General features: G+C 34.6%; 1 protein-coding gene across 3 annotated transcripts in view; it reads left to right on the top strand.

Annotated features, from left to right (window-relative positions):
• ASCC3 (activating signal cointegrator 1 complex subunit 3) overlaps nt 1–18,538 on the top strand; it is a 268,461-nt gene that overhangs the window by 164,099 nt on the left and 85,824 nt on the right. For 2 of the 3 annotated variants that reach the window (XM_061369872.1, XM_061369870.1), the window contains exons 15-20: nt 2,220–2,411; nt 2,735–2,959; nt 10,355–10,474; nt 14,534–14,698; nt 15,549–15,635; nt 17,888–18,064. In XM_061369872.1, the coding sequence (XP_061225856.1) occupies nt 2,220–2,411; nt 2,735–2,959; nt 10,355–10,474; nt 14,534–14,698; nt 15,549–15,635; nt 17,888–18,064 (966 nt within the window). The remainder of the gene's footprint in view (nt 1–2,219; nt 2,412–2,734; nt 2,960–10,354; nt 10,475–14,533; nt 14,699–15,548; nt 15,636–17,887; nt 18,065–18,538) is intronic. The other variant, XM_061369871.1, reaches the window with a different exon arrangement.

The following is an 18,538-nucleotide window of genomic DNA, read 5'->3' as shown; positions in this document are numbered from 1 at the left end:
CCTAAAACTGTAAATATATTGTAAACAAATTTCCTTCCATATATAATGAAAATATTACTGTTCTTAGTTTCCCATTAGTAAACTGCCCTGACTTTCAGATTTGGCTTTTTCAGCTAGAGATTATAATATTTAAAGTGTATTTTGATATTGAAAAGTTGTACTTTTTAAAATGCAGTTATTTTAATACCTATAAAATAGTCACACAACAGCAATACGACAAACTACTAAAAAAGTGAAATTTCTGATAGTTGCCTTATCGCTTAGGAAGATTTGCTTCATTTAAAACAAAAGCTAATTACATTCTCAAATGCTTACACCATGTTCTGAATGTAAACAAGATCAATCCAAATTTCTCTGTCACAATTCTCAGATTTGCAGCTGAAGTGAATTTTCTACATGCCTGTCTTCTGTGAGATTTGTTGTTGATAAACTAGAAATGTGAGCCTTGGTGCATTTGTGTTCTTCATGAAATATTTGTTTCTGTTTGCTAGCTCATAAAGAGCAGGCTTCATGAACCACATTGCCATTTTCTCAATTTCTTATTTATTCATTTTTCAAGCACTACAGTGGTTAATTAAATTTGCCAAAAAAACCCTGTGTATTTAAAAAGCTGAACTTTATTTCCTGTAAATTAAAGTTAATAATTACTGCTAAAGCAGGAAAGATCAGATATGAAGAAGCTGGATAACTGTGAAGCTGAGAAATCTGTTTTTCTCACAACATTTTTCTTTTTGTGTGCTCCTTCGTAATTGTATTCTCATCTCCCTATTTATTTCTGTTTGCAGAGATTTATTGTTCATGGTTGGCAGTATGCCAGTACTATGAGCCATATTGTGCTTTGCTTTACCCACTCTGTACCCCTGAAGTCAGCTTTCAGTGGCTGTGTGTCAGGTATTAGTAATTGTGTATATTTAAAATAATAATATAAATTATCTAGAATTAACTCACTATAATATACGGCGCTGAAAATAAAGTGGTAGTCCAAAAATACTTAACACGTGTTCTATGGAAAAACAGATTCTCTGCTGACACAGATAATGCAGAAATCTGGTTTAGGGAAAGATTAGTATCATCATTGCCACAAGGAGTGAGTGCAGAAGTTAGTAATGTGGAAAAGATGGGAGGAAAATTGGAGTTGTTTGTGGCAAATCAGGGACATTGCAACCTGAAGATTAGAGAAATCAGTATCCAGGGGTGAGAGTGAAGAGAACACCTTAATAAGGCATGCTTTCTGGTGTTGTATTTAAGCTCATATAAACTTGGTAAAGGCCCTTTAGTCCGCTTTTCAACAAGGCTGCTGTGCCTTTCCTACTGTCATCTTAATTGTAATAAAAAAGCTGTACTTTTTGTGATACTTGAGCTTTAGGCCAAAGCCTTGTTTCTGAACAGAAAGACAGCTGTTCATGCTGAAATGGCATGAACTCTGGTGCTTTGGGTTTCCTTTTTGAGTGGTTGGGTTTCTTTTTTCCTTCCCTGTTGCTTCTGAAAGTCACAATCCAAAGCAACTGGAGTTTCAGAGTTCCGTGTTTGGAAGGGAAGTGTATTAGCTTTTCTTAACCGTGAGTCAAATATCTGTTTTAGGTGAATTGTGATAAAACTAGCACCCGGAAATAAGGGAGGCTTGCTTAGAGACCTTGTACACAGTGAAAGGCTGGAGGACCTGCAGTTTTGCAGACTGAGTTCCCAGCCTCCTACACATGGGGAAGATAAAAATAAGGAGTAGACGAGCAGTTTGATTCCGTGCTGTGAATTTATCAGTCGATGCTGTGCCAAGCTGCTGTAATGGCTAGTGGTGGGGAAAGGTATCCCCTCCTTATCGTTAAATATAATGTGTGGCCTGCTGCCATCAGCCTGTCCTAGCTGCCTGCATAGCCTGAAAGAACTGCTCTTACAGAAAAGCAATATACAAGTTCTCCATTTCAGTGTTCATAATGATTATCAGTAAATTTGAATCTCTGTTTAGGTGAATCTATGTTTTTCTAACAGTATTCTTTTAAACAATTAAGTGTATTCTTTGGAAAGTAAGACTAGAAGTCAAATCCATTTATAGAAAATCATGACATATTGGCGTTGACGAAAAGCTTGACGTAAGTAGAACTAGTTTCTTTTGTATGACTAATAACAATATTCTGTGGTTTTTTCCCCATAATTTTTCTTAATGCAATGGTTCTTGTACTGTAATTAGAAGTGAATTTAATTTTTATGCTTGTCCACTCTAGGTACAGAGATCCAGAAATAAGCAGTTACGTGAGCTGTTTCCAGATGGATTTAGTATTCATCATGCAGGAATGTTGCGACAAGACAGAAATCTGGTTGAGAACTTGTTTTCTAATGGACATATCAAAGTCCTGGTTTGTACAGCTACGCTCGCCTGGGGTGTCAATCTTCCTGCTCATGCTGTTGTTATTAAGGTAAGAGCTTCCATTACTCTGCACATGGGTACTTAAGAGAAACCTGTAAAGAAGCATAGATAGCAAGATCTTTATTGTGTGTTTGGGGCCCAGAAGGGAAATATCTGATTGACGCGAAATGTTATTTATATCTCATTAAACTGATTCTCTCCAGTGGGAGTCTAGTTTGTATAGTAAAGATTTAAATATATCAAAGATTATGAAAGGATTAGTTAAAGTACACTTCTGAAATCATGCTGTATTTGCCTAATTTCAGTATTCAGCTCATCAGGATTATATTCATGTGTATTTATGTTAATTTTTATTAACTTTTCCTCAACCAGGGAACACAAATATATGCTGCAAAAAGAGGCTCCTTTGTTGACCTTGGAATTCTAGATGTCATGCAGATATTTGGTCGAGCTGGACGGCCTCAGTTTGACAAATTCGGAGAAGGCATCATTATTACAACTCACGATAAACTCAGTCATTACTTGACTCTTCTTACTCAGCAGAATCCAATTGAAAGCCAGTTTCTTGAAAGCCTTGCAGACAACCTAAATGCAGAGGTAACCTTTTATTTATTTAGAGAAACTAGCAAACTTTAAAATATTAATATTATTTGAAACAAAAATGCAATATTGTCACACTTAAAATATCTGAAATGGAAATTTTATTACTGGTAGTCTATAGGTGTGAATGTTTAAGGGAGTGAACTGTTATATATATGAAAATGTTGGGGACCTTTTACAAAATGTAGTAAGTAATAGAAGTCATACGGAGGATCAAAATACCATGAAGATAAAACTGTAGGAACACAGCATTTACCTTTTAATCAGAAGCACTTTATTACGGTTTAATAAGTGTTCTGCAAAACTGCAAAATAAAATCCTCAAAAAAATGAAAGCATATCTGTAAACAAACAAACTTACTTTTGGAATAGACTGTCTTTTTGTAGCAGTGAAGATTTAATTTTTTTCTGTGGTGAATATTTCGTAATATGTGATGGTATTTGTATGGAAGATTTGATTGCAAATGAGGAAAAGAAGATTTAACTTGATGAACCAGGAGTTCCAGGCCTATTTCTTTCCTCTCAGGTGAGCCTGCTTGCTTAAGGAAGTATGAGATTTAAGCTATTAATTTTCAGTGTGTAATATTGTGCAGAGAGAGAGAGAGGTTTTAAGGAGCAGCATGTTGTTCCTCTGATCTGAGCTGTAGTTTTGAATAAGCACAAATTTTCGAGCAAAGCCAGAAAGCAGAGGTGATTCTTATATGTAAGGTTAAAGGGAGGGTTTCTTTGGTTCTGAGGGGACAGACAAATGAATTTTACATTTATTGAACATGTTATGCAGAGGAGAAAAAATATTGAAAGCTAATTCTGTTTTCAGTATCAAGAAAAGATGTATTTGGTTATAGATACACTTCAGAATTCCTCTCCACTTCCTCCTTTTCCACTGTACCGATTGTGAATTCTTAGTTTTAAGTCCTAGGTATTTTGTCTCACATGAAGTGTTTGGAATGGCTTAAGAAAATATTGACAATTGCATGTTTCTGTGTGTTACTGTACTAGACAGTAAATTAAGGTACCAAACTGCTGATAGCATTGACTTTGGTGCAGTTAGCACCAAAAAAACACATTGAAGGTGGAACAGACCTGGTTGATTGTTAAAATACAAAACAATTCTAATTTCTCCAGGCTTCTGATTTTAACAGCTGTTTTTAAAAGTAGCAGTGTCTTATCTTTTTCCTTTTTGTTTTCTTTTCCATGTATTTAACCATAAACGCTTTACTAGCATAAAAGCTGTTAAAAAAGAAAAAAAATCACTGGAGACTCAGAAAGTTAAATACCATTCTTTAGCACCAGCTGAGTATGTCCAAATGGATACTTAGTAAAAAGGGGGAAAAGGCGTCCAAAAGTAAGGCATTCAAGCGGTAAAAGGCTCTATGAGCTTAGAATGTCTACAGTAACTATGAAATACTAAAAATTATCCAAAAGAAAATGAGTAGCAGCATTTGGGTAAGATTGGTAACAATAAAAGAAATATTAAGAATTTTATTGACGTTTAACAGTAGTCAAGTATCCAAGTAGTTTCTGAAAAGTAGTGCTAGTAGGCACTGCAAAAACAATTTGGTTACATTGAAGGCATAAAATTAAGAAGGTAATCCTACTGTCCTGTTAAAATAGTAGAACTAAAGAAAAAATATGGAATAGAACAGTAACTCTGTTGTGTAGGAGATAGTTATCTAAACTTATCCAATCAAAGATATATAGGAAGTGTGTGACATACAGAATAATAAAAACTACCTGTGATTGCAGTAATTCTATTGGAGGATTTGGGGTTTGAGGAAATGTGCAGAAAACTGACAACTAGTTTAGACAAAACTGTTTCTTTTCAGATTTCGTAGTGTGGTAGTGTTATCTGAAAGGAAAGGTGTACTCCTGGCTTTAAATTACTGAAGATTCTGTGGCTGCAGTACAGTTACAGCAGGCAAAGATTTTTTTGTTCATCACTGCAATAAGTGGTTGTTAGTAGAAATAACAATGGAAAATGCTGAAAAGCAATACAGTAGCAACGGCATGAAACCACCATTTTTTTGGTCATCTGATTTGTGTGGTGTTACTTATCCTTCTGTCATGACATGCAAGAAAAATTAGCGCCTGCCAGATTACAGGAAATCAATACTATGAGCAGTTACAAGGACCTACTGTGTTAGGAGGGTTTTGGAAAGTAACTCTGTCATTTCTTTATAATTTGAGTCAGTTTAAGCTTCTGTATATGCTGATTTGATCTAAGTTAGTGGAATCCTCTGAGAAGGATACAGGTGTTTTAGAAATTGTTATGGTTATCTGGAGGTGGCTATTCCATAAGCTGCAGCATTCTGAAAAAAAATAAATACATTTTAAAACATATGCCATCATATGGATCAGTAAATAGTCTTAGGAAATACATTCAGTTTTGGTCATCCCTTCGATAGTAACTAGCACTATATATTGGGACAAAATATGTGTTTATTGACTTATTTGTTACAGAAATCTCAACAGTATGCTGATGGCCGCTATCATCTTTGCCTTAACAGAGCATGTTAATAGTACAGGAAGTCTGCACTGATGTATAATAAAACAACATATTTTAGGAGCGAAGTCTGTTTTTCTTGCAAGTCATTCAGGAAATCCAAATACTTATGCTGTAGTTGTAAAGAGGAACCAATTAAAGGCCAGAAGCAATGCTGAATTGTTTAAATTCTTCATTTATTATAGATGGATCGGTAGCTGGAAAAAATAGTAAAATAAAGGCAGCAGTTGGAAATATGTTAAGATTCCATGTTTCCAGAAGAATATGAAGTTGCTTTTATCTAGACAAGGTCTCTTGACAGAAATAAGTAGGTGGCAAGAATGAGGCAGTGATTCAGACATTGGGGTAATACAATATGTAATTCCAGCCACACAATCACCAGATTGAATCTAGACCCTTGAATTTTATATGTTTGAATAGACCTTGAATTTTGACCCTTGAATGTGATGCAAGAGAGAAAATTTGGGCAATGATGCAAAAAAAAATTGGGTATTTCTAATTCTCCTTTCAAAATTAATTTTCTAGAGGCACAAAATTTTCAGGGAGGATGGGCAAAGGAATAGATCAGCTTCTATGAAAGGAGCACATTAGTTTACCTGCATGTTTCAGGCAAGAACGAAGATAAATCAGAGATTCTATGACGGAGTTTTATGAAGGAAAGAGTGATATGGCAAAAGAGTGAATTTCTCCTAGGGTAAGAACCAAGAAATATTGAGATGAGCCACTAGCAGGTTCAGAAAACACAAAAGAATGCCAGCTGGGTGGTTAGACTCTGGAAATCTTTGCTGCAGGGAGTTGTACCTAAAAAGTAGAACAGTCCAAAATTGCACAAAAACAAAATAAATTGAAAGATATCAAATGCAAAGACGATACCTTTAGCTAAAGTTGTTGAGGTGCAAGAGTTTAAGGATTTGGGATAAATTTATATGATGCTTGTTTCTTATTGCCACATTCTGCCCTTCAGCATTTGGTGTTACCTATCATAGAGACAGCACACTCGCCTTGATGTCCCTGTTCATTTGTTCTTAGGAAAGCTACAGTGTGAAAAGTTGAAATACACCCAACTTCACTGATTTGACACCAAAATTAAGACTTTAAATGTGTATGTCAGCACCTCAACCCACTGAGAATTCTTTTGTGCAATTTCTTCTGACATTTGTTTTGGGGTTTTTTCTTCTAAAAATGATCAGAAGCAGCATAAATGGTCAGTGATGATCAACACAGGCACAGAGATGCCCTTTTTGTTTTCTGTTGAGGTTGTGCCACTGGGCGTAATGGAATGTAAAAAGGAATAAAAGAAACACCTTGTTAGGGTGCTTAGTTCAGAAGAGCAAGTCCTGAGTCAGTTGACCAGCTGGCAAGAAGAAAAAAACTACAGCTATATTTTCTGGAAATACAGGAAGAAAGATAAGATGTAGGGGATGTGGTTTAATTAGACCATAAACTTTATCTGGGAACTATCATCAATAGCTCATACAATGCAGGTCACTATTCCTTCCCTAATTGTTTCCACCTGATAGAGCTCTCCCTGCTACCCACAGCTGGACCCCAGCTTCTTGCTGGGATGACTCCTTTCCCCAGAGAGCTTAGAAACTGAGAGGATTTGCAGTGCTGGTCAGTAGGTATACCTTCCCCAGGGGATTTGCCTTTCCTTGCATTTACTTAAGATTTTGTTGTGCAGCCAGGAATGTAAAAGGTGGCAACTTGTTCAGTTCGGGCAAACCTTTTAATCTATTTTTCTCTTGGAAAGAGTAGTTCCGAGACAAAGAATTCCTTCAAAGCCCTTCCAAAAAAAACACTCAGGGTGTTTTAGCTGGGTAACTAACAGCTAATCCTGGTATGGGGCAAAGCACTGCTGGGGGAAACTGAAGTTTTCTCCGTGGGTGTCCAGGGCCCTTAGGCTTGACCAGGCCTTGCAGGAGACCAGCAACCTCATCCGTTCCCCTCTCACCTCCAACTGTGTCCTTACGGTAGACAAGTTATTTGGAGTTAACGTACAATGACATTTCTGATGTAGTCCAGTTGTACTTAAAATAGTCCTTTGGTCATGTGTGACTGTTGGAGTTTCTGGCCCGCTTGGGACAGTTCTAGTAGCATTAAGAAGTTATTTCAAAAGTCATACAAGAACAAGATCATAATCACTTCAGATGCTGAAGTCCTAATTCAAAATACACTGGTTTCCAAAGCAAATAGAAGATTGTTTTTATTTTGTTAGAAAGATTCCTTGCTCTCTTACCTTAACAATAAATATTTGATATATGTATATATAATTTTTTCACCCATGTAGCCTGACTTAATTGTACAAATATAATAGCAATTAAACATTCTTACATAAAAACCAGGATATTATGTTCTCTCACATGTTATATAATACAGTATATATTAGCAGTAATATTTTTATTCTCTTTTCTAATCTGCATATAAATATCAGAGAAAAACTTCATTGTTCAAAAATTACCACCAAGAAGCTCTGCTACTTATATCTGTTTACACTTGTTTGAAAATCAAAAACACCTCCTCTGAAATACTCCTCAATTTGATAAAGTCCGTAATTAGCATTTGTAAAAAAAAATATCTCTTAATGAAAATGCAGACTACTACATAACCATGTCATTTGGTCATGGTGATACCAGCCATTGAACAATTGGTTGAACATTTATGAGCATGATGATTTAACTTTCTTCATTTAAAGTGACACAGTGAGATTAATATGTTCCTCAAGTTTTCATCTTGTGAGTGCAACACCACTATTTATATTTGACTGTTTTTTAAAAAAAAGCATTTTGTGATGACTGGTGCAATCAAACAATACAATGTCTACATGGTAAATATTTCTACTCATTGATTAATCTATAACTAATTACCTATACATGGTTGAGGAAACTGGAAAACTTAGAACTTTTTTTTTTCTTTCATTTTACTAAGTATCACCTCATCTGTTTATTGATTTTATTGATTAACTTTGTAAATAATTTATTTCATAATTACTAGTAAGTGTTTGTATTAATAAGATCTGATTTCATACTGTTCCAGCACACGGATGCACTTTCAAACCATAAGAACTTTACTTAAACACTAGATGGCAGCAAATATTTAGAAGTTGCCTTTTTGTTTCTGTTTCTGCATTTTATCCATTAACTATTCATTAAAGTTGGGTGAGAAAGTGCAGTATTAGATTTCAGTACCATATCTGAAACCCCACTGTATTGCATAATCACTTTATTCCCTTAGTTTTAACTCACGAAAATGTTGAATTTATAAGTAATACAATCAGATATTTGAACAAATGAGGAAAAACTGAGGTTGGGGGGGAGGGGGTTGTCAGACTTCACTTTCCACAGTAATGAGAATTTTACATTTTCATGACTGTGAAAATGGTTGTTTGGGTGAAAATGTTGTTATTTGATTTCACATTGTGTACTGAAAGATATTTGAATCATGGAAAGAAACCAAATACTGAAATTAACCCTGGTGGCAAACTGATTAGTTTGTATTAATGTATTGGATGTGGGCTGTATTAAATGTTATCCCTGCAGGAGTTTATAAAGAACTGAATGCTTTTGTAGCTACTTCAGTGCATTATGTAACTGTTTACTTTGCAAAACAGCACCCGACCTCCTTATGCTATTGAAGAACAAATTATCACTTGAAAAATATGTAAGACAAAGGTTGGGGTTACTCCATGCTATTAGTCATTGATATCAACAAGGTTTTGCCTGATGTCATAGTTAAACTCAAGGCAGATTTGGCTTACATTATTATTTTCTACTAGATATTTCTGCTATTTCAAAAAAGCACATCTGTATTATTAAGGTTTAGATGCTTAGATCTGAACATGTGTATGAAATCACAGTCGTATACGGTTTTCTTAATTTTTGCTAAGTCATGGAACTTTTAAGTGAAAACCAAACACCAATAAAACAAAAATAACTTTCAAAATCTAGTAATAGTTCACAAAAAATATCAGTATGCGGGACCTTTGCTTGTTTTAAACAACCCGCAACAAGCAAAAAATAGTCATGGGACATGCAGGAAATATTATATTCTCTCGGTAAAATCAAGTTAACTGTAATTAAGCAGTAAAATGCTTCTCAGGAATATAACCAATACAAAATAGAGCTGAAGTTATTGTGTACAAATGTGTGTATGGTAAATACTTGGGTGCTAGGACTATTGAATTGCCAAAAAAAACTCAGTAAAAAAAAAAAAAGAAAGCCAAGGCTGTATATCTGGTTCAGCCTTGAAAAATAAATAAGTATATATATATTACCTGTTCCATTTTGTTATGTTTTGATATAACAAGAATGTAGCAGGTACCTGTATGTCTGAATTGCTAGAACAATAAGGAGAAAACTATTTGTAAAATCTGTGTGTAAACAAATTGCCAAGTGTGAAGACACGATGAAGAAAATCCTAAAGATGGTTGTTGTCATTTGGGTTAAGACTTGTGCTTTCACACTGGTATGAATAATCTTTTAAATGTAAATAGATTTTTCAAGGTATTCTTCTTTAAATCTTGCTAAGCATATTCGTTAAAGAATTATGTTGGCTTGTTTGTCTTTTTTTCTAACAAGCTTATTCAGTATCATCTTTTAATTGCAAAAATTATAAGTGGTGTATTATCTGGGTCACGTATCTCAAATATTATGTCACATATCATACCATGTTATGGTATAATGTTATATAAGATGAAGATGTGTAATGATGATTCAACAATGATCATTTTAAAATAATATTCTATGATGATTATTTTAAAATAATTTAAGTTGGAAACATACTGCTGCTTTCTTTAGTGCTAATGCTCTGAATTCCAAGTGTTTTCAGCTGTTACAAATACTTACATTCAGCTGTAACATAGATGTTTAATTTTGTCTCTTCTCCTATTTCCAGATTGCTCTTGGAACAGTAACTAATGTGGAAGAAGCAGTAAAGTGGATAAGTTACACTTATCTTTATGTACGGATGAGAGCAAATCCATTAGTATATGGCATCAGTCACAAAGCTTATCAGGTATAAAATGCATTTTGAAAAAATCTGTAACCTGTTCTAGGTCTCTAATCCTTCTCTGATGTGAGGATAAATATTTGCTATTTCTACTTAACCTGACATCAGCAATTCTTTTAAAGTGCTTAGAAAAGGAAGATATTTTCTGTAGCAGAGTATTTTTAACACTAAATTAAGAGGCCCCTTCTGTTCACATAAAAACACATTTTAACTGACCAAGTTATGCTCCAAAAGACAACATTCATTCCTAACAGACAATTACTGTAACTTAGCCTGTCGTCAGTTTTTCAATTTTGTAGGCTAGATATAAATGATAGAATAAAGCATTCTTGACTTGCTTGCTTTCCCCTGTCCCCACCACCTTTTGGTTTAGAATGTTTCATCACATGATATCTTATAAATTATAAAATTACATTTTTAATTGAGGTGTTTTTTTTCTTCCCTGTGATTTCATAATTGTAAGATTTTTTATCAATTTATTTTATTTGCCTTTGTTTATTTGGAGTGTTCCATGCAGGATATAAATCAGAGCACAATTACATAAGGGTGGTGTTCAAGTTTTTTTCATTACATGTAATTTTTAGGAATTTAACAGTTCACAGAGTATCTGAATATTGTTACTTTTTTCTGTACAGCTGTTTATAAGCATAAACATGATAACGTAGTTTGGACATGGGTAACTGACCCCAATGCAGGTGAAACTCTCACAAGTGTACAGTAACTGCAGTTTATTTCATATGTCCTGAATATATTTTGTGATTTCATAATTTGTTATGATATTGTGAGATGCAGTTGTCAAGGTCATCGTAACGTAGCAATACATATCAGGAAGCATTTTTTGATAGCTTTTGTGTCTGATAGTGGAAACTGAAGCAAAAATTGGTAGACTTTTTTTTGAGCAACCTTCTGCAGATATCTTTAGACCTCTGGTCATCTCAAATTTGTTTTCTATAAAAAGCCTTATATTACCATATGTTAATGTGTTAATACTGTATAACACAAATCACTAAGTAATAGATAAATGAAAAACAAAAATTAGTTTGCAGATGAGGAGTTGTTGTCCCATTCCTTTAAATGCCTTTAAAAAAAAGACAACCAAAAATCAGGTTTTTTTTGGCCAGTGTTGTTAACAAATTTTAGATTAAAAGAAATGCATCCGTGGTGGTAATAACCAGTAAAAAAAAAAAAAAAAAGTAGTAAAACACTAACAGAAATATTTTTGTAAATTTAAAAAATAATAAGCAAGGGCAGTTGCCCCTTTCCTTGCTTTTGTGTTTTTATTCAGCTGCTGAGAAATTGGAGATTGCCAGAACTTGTCTTCTCCTGCTACTAACCTCCATTCTGCCCCTTCTGATTTGATGTGCTAATAATAAGCATTACTATTTTTGTGTTAAGGCAGTAACAAATTACATCAATTTGAAGTGTTATCCATTCATGTAGGAGCAAAAGCAATGCCAATCACATTATTTTTCTACATAAACTGTTATTAAACTCCAAAGCTAATGTGCTATAGACAGTATACGGATGGTACAGTGCCAGATGCGGACATAACCACAGATTTGCCTACTTTAGGCTGTTCTATTCCTTCTGTTCTGGTTATAGGTATCCAATTTTCATAATTGGTGTCTTATTGTTTCTTACTAGTGTCGCAGCATGCCAATTTCTATCTCTGTTTTGGCTGACAGTCAATGCTACCCGTTCAAAATCCAAATATCTGCATAACCATCATGTATCACAGTTCCCAGCTATCCAGTGTGGCTGAGAAGATGCAAACTCATTCTTCTTTCCCTCTCCACAGGTGCTTACCATACCCAGTAATTATTTTAGGGCACGATAAGTCCAGCCTGTCCATACAAAAGGGGTGTGTTCTACCACATAGGGAGACCAGGGCAAGCACACGTCTGCCTCTGGGGTATTACTCTTCCCCACCTAGCCCGCTTCTGGGCTGTGCCCAGGAGTAGGCTGCTCCAAGCACTGTGCTTTGATTTATGACTTTTCAAGTTGTTTGTTAGGAGTGCCAGTAATGCCTTTAACTGAGTTGAAAAAATGGCCAAAATTATGATGAGAAGCAAGTAGAAACAAACAGTGGAAGGAAAAAGTTGAGCAAATGTGGGTGTCGTATGAATTACAGGCACTTTTTCATCCTTTCAGGGTTCCAAAGAAAAGGTGGTCCCTTTGTCCTTTTTCTCCTTTTCTTTCCAGTCTGGTGTTCCCACAGTTAAGCAAAGCTTTTTATCCCCATAAGATGTATGTTTATGTTTAGAACATCTGTAAAAGTTAGAGGAGCTTGTCCCCAGTGCTTCTCTGTTAGCTAGAGGAAAACGTGTGAATAATAACAAGGTTTATCATGCATTCTTAAATTTCCATATGCATACTCCAAATCTACTCTGTCTCTTGCTGTGGGCAGGACAAGGTTCATTTTTGAGAGTCTGGCTGTTCTAGTCTGGATCTTTTACTCTGTTGGATTTCTAATTACACAAATACAACAAGAAGGGTCCTAGCCATGGATCCTGCAGACTGGAATATTACTTCACAGCCTTTTTCCAATTGGTGACCTTTCTTTTAAAGTTAAAACCTTTGTTTTTGTAAAAGAATGTTAGTCTACTGTTACAGCTTTAGCTTTTTTATATGTAAGACAAAAAGACTGGCAGGTAATTGGGACTGCCAGAGGAGTAGGGAAGTTTTGATAATTTTTAGATTTTTTTCCCACTCTTTTGTTTTAAGAAATGTTAAAACATCTGGCATCCTGATCACTTTTTTTGACCACCTCTGATCTGAAATCTGACCTCAATGCATGACTTACTATTGAGAAAAGCACTCTAGACCTTTGCCATCTTAGCTTTTGACGTGAAACTAAGGCAAGCCATAACTAAGGAGAAACAGCTTCAGAGTAACTGGCAAAGATGAGGATTATTAGGAGCTAGCCTTGCAGCTGCTTTGTGGAGATGTCTGTATTTGTCTGCAGCTTCACTGAATGTGAGATGAAGCACTTCGGCACAGAGGTGAAACTGAATCCTAGCCCAGAGAAAACCAGAGCAAACCAAGGCATAACAATTCTTAAAGCTAACTCCTTTTTGTGGTCTCAGTCATATATCTCTGGTGCAGATTTACCAAGAGTGGTGGTGAGTGACTTGCCCTGTAGGAAATCTGAACTATACAAGCCCTGAAATAAGAATGATGCCTGCGAACTAGAACAGAGTTGCAATCTTTTCAAATTTGGTGACTTGTGTAAGTAGAACCATATCTCAGGTGCACATATACCAGAGGGTTAACATGACTACAAATCCCTTTTTCACCCGTCCTCATCAGTGTGAATATCCTGGGTGCATATGTGGAAACACACAATTACAGCAGTCTGCTCAGATGGGAGTTTTGCCCAGCCTTGCATGTACTAATAAGATAATGTACATCATTACTTGAAAAAAAAGTCAAAGTTCCTGAACTTTGATATGAATAGAAGTGCTGTTTTGCACAAGCAGCTCCTTGTGTGCTTATGAATGTGCTTGTGAATGTTTATGAAGTACATCAATAACTCAATAATTACAATATCCCAGATGACATCCCCAAAGCTTTTGGGGACATAAGAGTTTTTTTGCTAGTAAACATTTCCACCCAATTTGAAGCTTATTCTATTTGGGATACAGAGCCATCCTCATGTCAGATACACAGGCAAGGTATATCATTAGCTATTTTCATAAATAGAAGATACCATAAGATGGCATGTTTTTGTGGAGCGATACGATAATTTCATGATGAATATATTATCACTAAAACTTCTTTTAAAAACTTCAATGTAAATGTATTTCATAATCATGCTACTTTTTCATAATTGCTATTAGTCTACATTTCATTGTTTTTCTCGAAGCATTGTAAAAGGAATATTATCCTGATTGTTTTGTCCTGTACAGATAGTTCTTGGTCAATAATGTCAGTGTAACTCTTATTAGTTTGATCTCAGGAAAATCATTTTATTTGATTTCTGCCTTTATGTGACTGGGTTATCTCAATAAAATATTTATTTAACACTTTTTCTTTTATACAAATAAATATGTGTTTCATGTCTAGATGGATCCAGGTCTAGAAAAGCACAGAGAACAACTGGTAATTGAAGTCGGCAGGAAACTGGACAAAGCCCGCATGATTCGCTTTGAAGAACGAACTGGCTTTTTTTCTTCAACAGATTTAGGCAGAACTGCCAGCCACTACTATATTAAATACAATACTATAGAGGTAAATTATGATGTTCTATTTCTGGGGCTTTTTTCTTCTTTTTGAACCTATAACCTAAAATAGTTGTAAGATATTACAGAATATGTAGCTAATTTGTTCAGTATATTTTCAAATCATACTTACTGAAATGGGGAGAGATAAAATAGAGAGGAAAAAGAAAGAAACTAAATGTAAAGCAATACTGAAAATCTAGACTTGGAGTGAAGTAAGGTTTGAAATTTCTATTGTCAATCCCTTCTTTTAGGTGAATTATAAAAACCATTTTGATATCAACAGTGTGTGCAACCATTGATACATGATAGCACATTCAAGTTTAGAGTCTGATAAAAGTTTTTCTGCATGAAATTCCTATCACCTTGCCAACCTTAAACAACTTTTTGTACTGTAATCAGATTTTGTTATAAATGTGTTGGAAAAATGCATTTGTACAAAACTTTGTAGTATAGGAAGCTTGATTTGATTCATCTTACAACCTTTTTTAAATAGGAAATAAGTCTTTTTCTTGAACAGAAGCTAAAGACTGAGTTAATAATGTTTAACTGTTTACTGTCACTATGTATAATTAGTATCATATATTTATTCGCTCAAACATGTGCTAGACTTTTTTTGAAATGGCCATAGACTGCATGACTCTCGAGTTTGGGTTGCCTGAGTATAAAGGCACTGTTTTTCTGAAAGTGCTAAGAAGTCATTCTAGAAATTGTTGCTGTTTAAATTGTACCACTCTGGTCTTCAAATAGCTTACATTTTAACCTTATATGCCTTCTGAAATCTTGGTTAATGTTTCTTTTGTGCTGTATGTGTATTTTTATTTTCAGTGTTAAATCCAAATCCATTTTATTTTTAACAGACTTTTAATGAATTGTTTGATGCTCATAAAACAGAAGGTGATATTCTTGCTATAGTATCAAAAGCTGAAGAATTTGAACAGATAAAGGTAAAGTTGTATCTTTTCATACAGAGAATGTCTTAAAATTAGATACTACTGTATTACTCACTCCATAGTGTCTACAGACCCAAGTTTTGTTAAATAATAAGCACCATAATAAAATGTTTTCTGAGTGTGCATAATTGCCAAGACCTATATATGCTGTCACTCAAATTTATGTTGAGCTTGAACTGTAGTGCACATTTAATAACTAGTTATGGATCTCTGAAAATTCCTTTTAAATGCTTTTAAAAACTTTTCTGCTCCTCAGTTACTAACAGGTGAAGATAAGCATCCATTGGAGTAGTGCACCCAGGGATGAGAAAGTTTTTCTGTTTGAAGTTTAAACCTTTATTACGTATCTCCGTGAGCAATTTGCTTTATAGGAAATGAGGCAGGACTCACTGAAGTTAACTCTGCAGTATACTTCATGTAGGGAACAATATTTGATTAGCAGAATGATAAAATCTGATCAAGTTATTTTCAAATTTGAAATCTAGAAATTTGTAACAGATTTTTTTTTGTGCAGGCTAGATTACTGTACTGCATACTCAGTTCTGTTCCAACCTTCTTTTTGCCTTCTGTGTGGGTAGGACTCAAGGCAATTCATTGCAAGCTGGCATGAGCTTGTTTACTCATGCTTCTATATCATGGAGGTGCAAGCCAGACTCTGCAGGGTTTATTAGCTTGGGCTCATTGCCATTTTACCACAATTACACAACTTTCAGATCAGAGTTGGCTCTCATTCACCTGGCTCTGCAAACTGGCTGTGTGAATCCCACACCATCTACATATTTACATATTTGCACACATTGTATGAGTATTACCATCTCTTTATCTAATGGAGAAATTCTATTTTGCTGTAATCTTTCCCATTATAGAAGATAATAAGCAGTGAGGTTTTACACACAAACATTGATACATGCAACGTTTTCCAGGCTAGAAAGGATTTTTTCGGATCATGATACTGCTTTGCTAATTCTAAATTTAGCATAATTGAATATTTAAAAGTAAAGCATATTGAAAATACGATGTGACATGTTTTTGTATTTGTAGTAAAGTTAGTAGTAATGCTTCTGGACTAAAGTATAGTTTTTCTAATTTTGTATGGTTTTCTCAGATTTGTATGGTGTGGCATCAATGCACCATCATTTCCAGTTTCTTGTGATTAATTTGCTGTGCAGCTCTGAATGTTAAAACTAGTAACTGATTTTCACAAGAATACCTCAGAATTTATTCCACTGTGTGATACAAATTGTGACTTTTGTTAATATGAATCATGTCTCCATAATACCTTTAAACATTCTGTATTTTAAGATAGGTAATTCACAAGTAGCTGAAATACAGATTTGGATTTGACCTTACTATGTAATGCAAGAGCAGAAAAAATTGTTAGAAATGCTGTTGTACACAGAGCATACTATTCCCCTGACACTGCAGTCATCTGTGATGGTTGTGTCCTTCATTTTTTTCTTTCCTATAGGACTAGTGGCTGGATAGTTGGGAATTTTATCCCAGTTGTCTTAGGGTATTTTATATGTCAGGTAGTCAGGTCCAAATGAAAATTACTTTCAGCTGGTTCCCTGCAGGGACCAAACATTTACCCTCTTTAAATAAGTTTTACACTAACAGACTATCAGTAAATCAAAGAATATGTAGATTTATGCTGGTTTTGCCATGTAAGGGTCATCAGTTAGAATGTGAAATGTTATGCATTATTCAAACCATAGATATTAATATTTCTTTACTCATATTAAAACTTAATCTTATTAACAGTGAAAATTTTAATATCATGAATCATACTACTTCACAGTTTTGAGTTAAAAATGTATTATGCCACACGCAAATGATGTAACTATAATGAGTACATTTAATGTTAATTCAAGACTGCCCTAATCCAGATGGACAGAGGTTTTACTCTGGTCAAATAAAAAATAAAATCTCATCAGATGAAGGATGGTAGGGTCAGAAGATTCAATTTTGGTGGCATATCAAATTTTCGTATGTCAATGGCAACATTAATAGATAGTGATGAATAATAAAATGTAATTGTGTCACTATTAAGATAGTTTCAATTATGGTCTATTAGCTACATTGTGGAAGATGTTGGGTTTGCTGCTTTTTTCCTTCTTTTTTTTTCTTTAAAACTAGAGACTCCATTTGAAAATAATGTAAGTATGTTGTAAGGAAAAAATTGATTTCAGTGTAAAAATTCTTATCAAATTGCTCCAGCCTCTTCATTATCTATAATTGTGTTTTAGGTAAGAGAAGAAGAAATAGAAGAGCTGGATACCTTACTGAATGATTTCTGTGAACTTCCTGCTCCAGGAGGTGTGGAAAACAATTATGGAAAAATTAATATCCTCCTTCAAACGTATATTAGCAGAGGGGAGATGGACAGCTTCTCCCTTATTTCGGATTCTGCGTATGTTGCACAGGTAAAAATAGGGATTTTACGTATCTGTTGCTGTCTTCTGCTGCATTCATTCTCCCAGTTGTTTACAGTTAGTAAGTTGGCCTTGATCTGCAATTTATTAAAATATTTTAATGCAAATTGATCTGAAAATCTGTGCCGTGTGTGTGTGTGCATGTGTGGCATAATATTTAAGTAGAAAAGATTTCCAAAAGCCTATCTTGGGAGACCGTTCATTTTTTTTCTAATTATGAATGCCCTTTTTGTTCATATTACCCCTGCAGTCTTTTTGTAAGAGTAGTTCTAACTGTGTTTGCACAGACATTTTATTCTTAATTTACTGGGGTTTCTTCTAAATCCGGAAAACTGTTGCAATCTAATTTTATGGTTTGTGTACTTTTATGCTTCATTCTGCAAAACATAGCTATGTCTTATACACATACCTTAGTTTACACAAGAAATGTGTGCTATTACAATTTTATTGCTAGACGTACTCAAG

The sequence above is a fragment of the Neopsephotus bourkii genome, unplaced genomic scaffold (assembly GCF_033783945.1).
Source record: "Neopsephotus bourkii isolate Nb327-2 ecotype Australia unplaced genomic scaffold, CSIRO-AGI_Nbou_v1 NB_1511, whole genome shotgun sequence".
Classification (NCBI taxonomy): domain Eukaryota; kingdom Metazoa; phylum Chordata; class Aves; order Psittaciformes; family Psittacidae; genus Neopsephotus; species Neopsephotus bourkii.
This window is presented reverse-complemented; position numbering and strand designations above follow the sequence as displayed.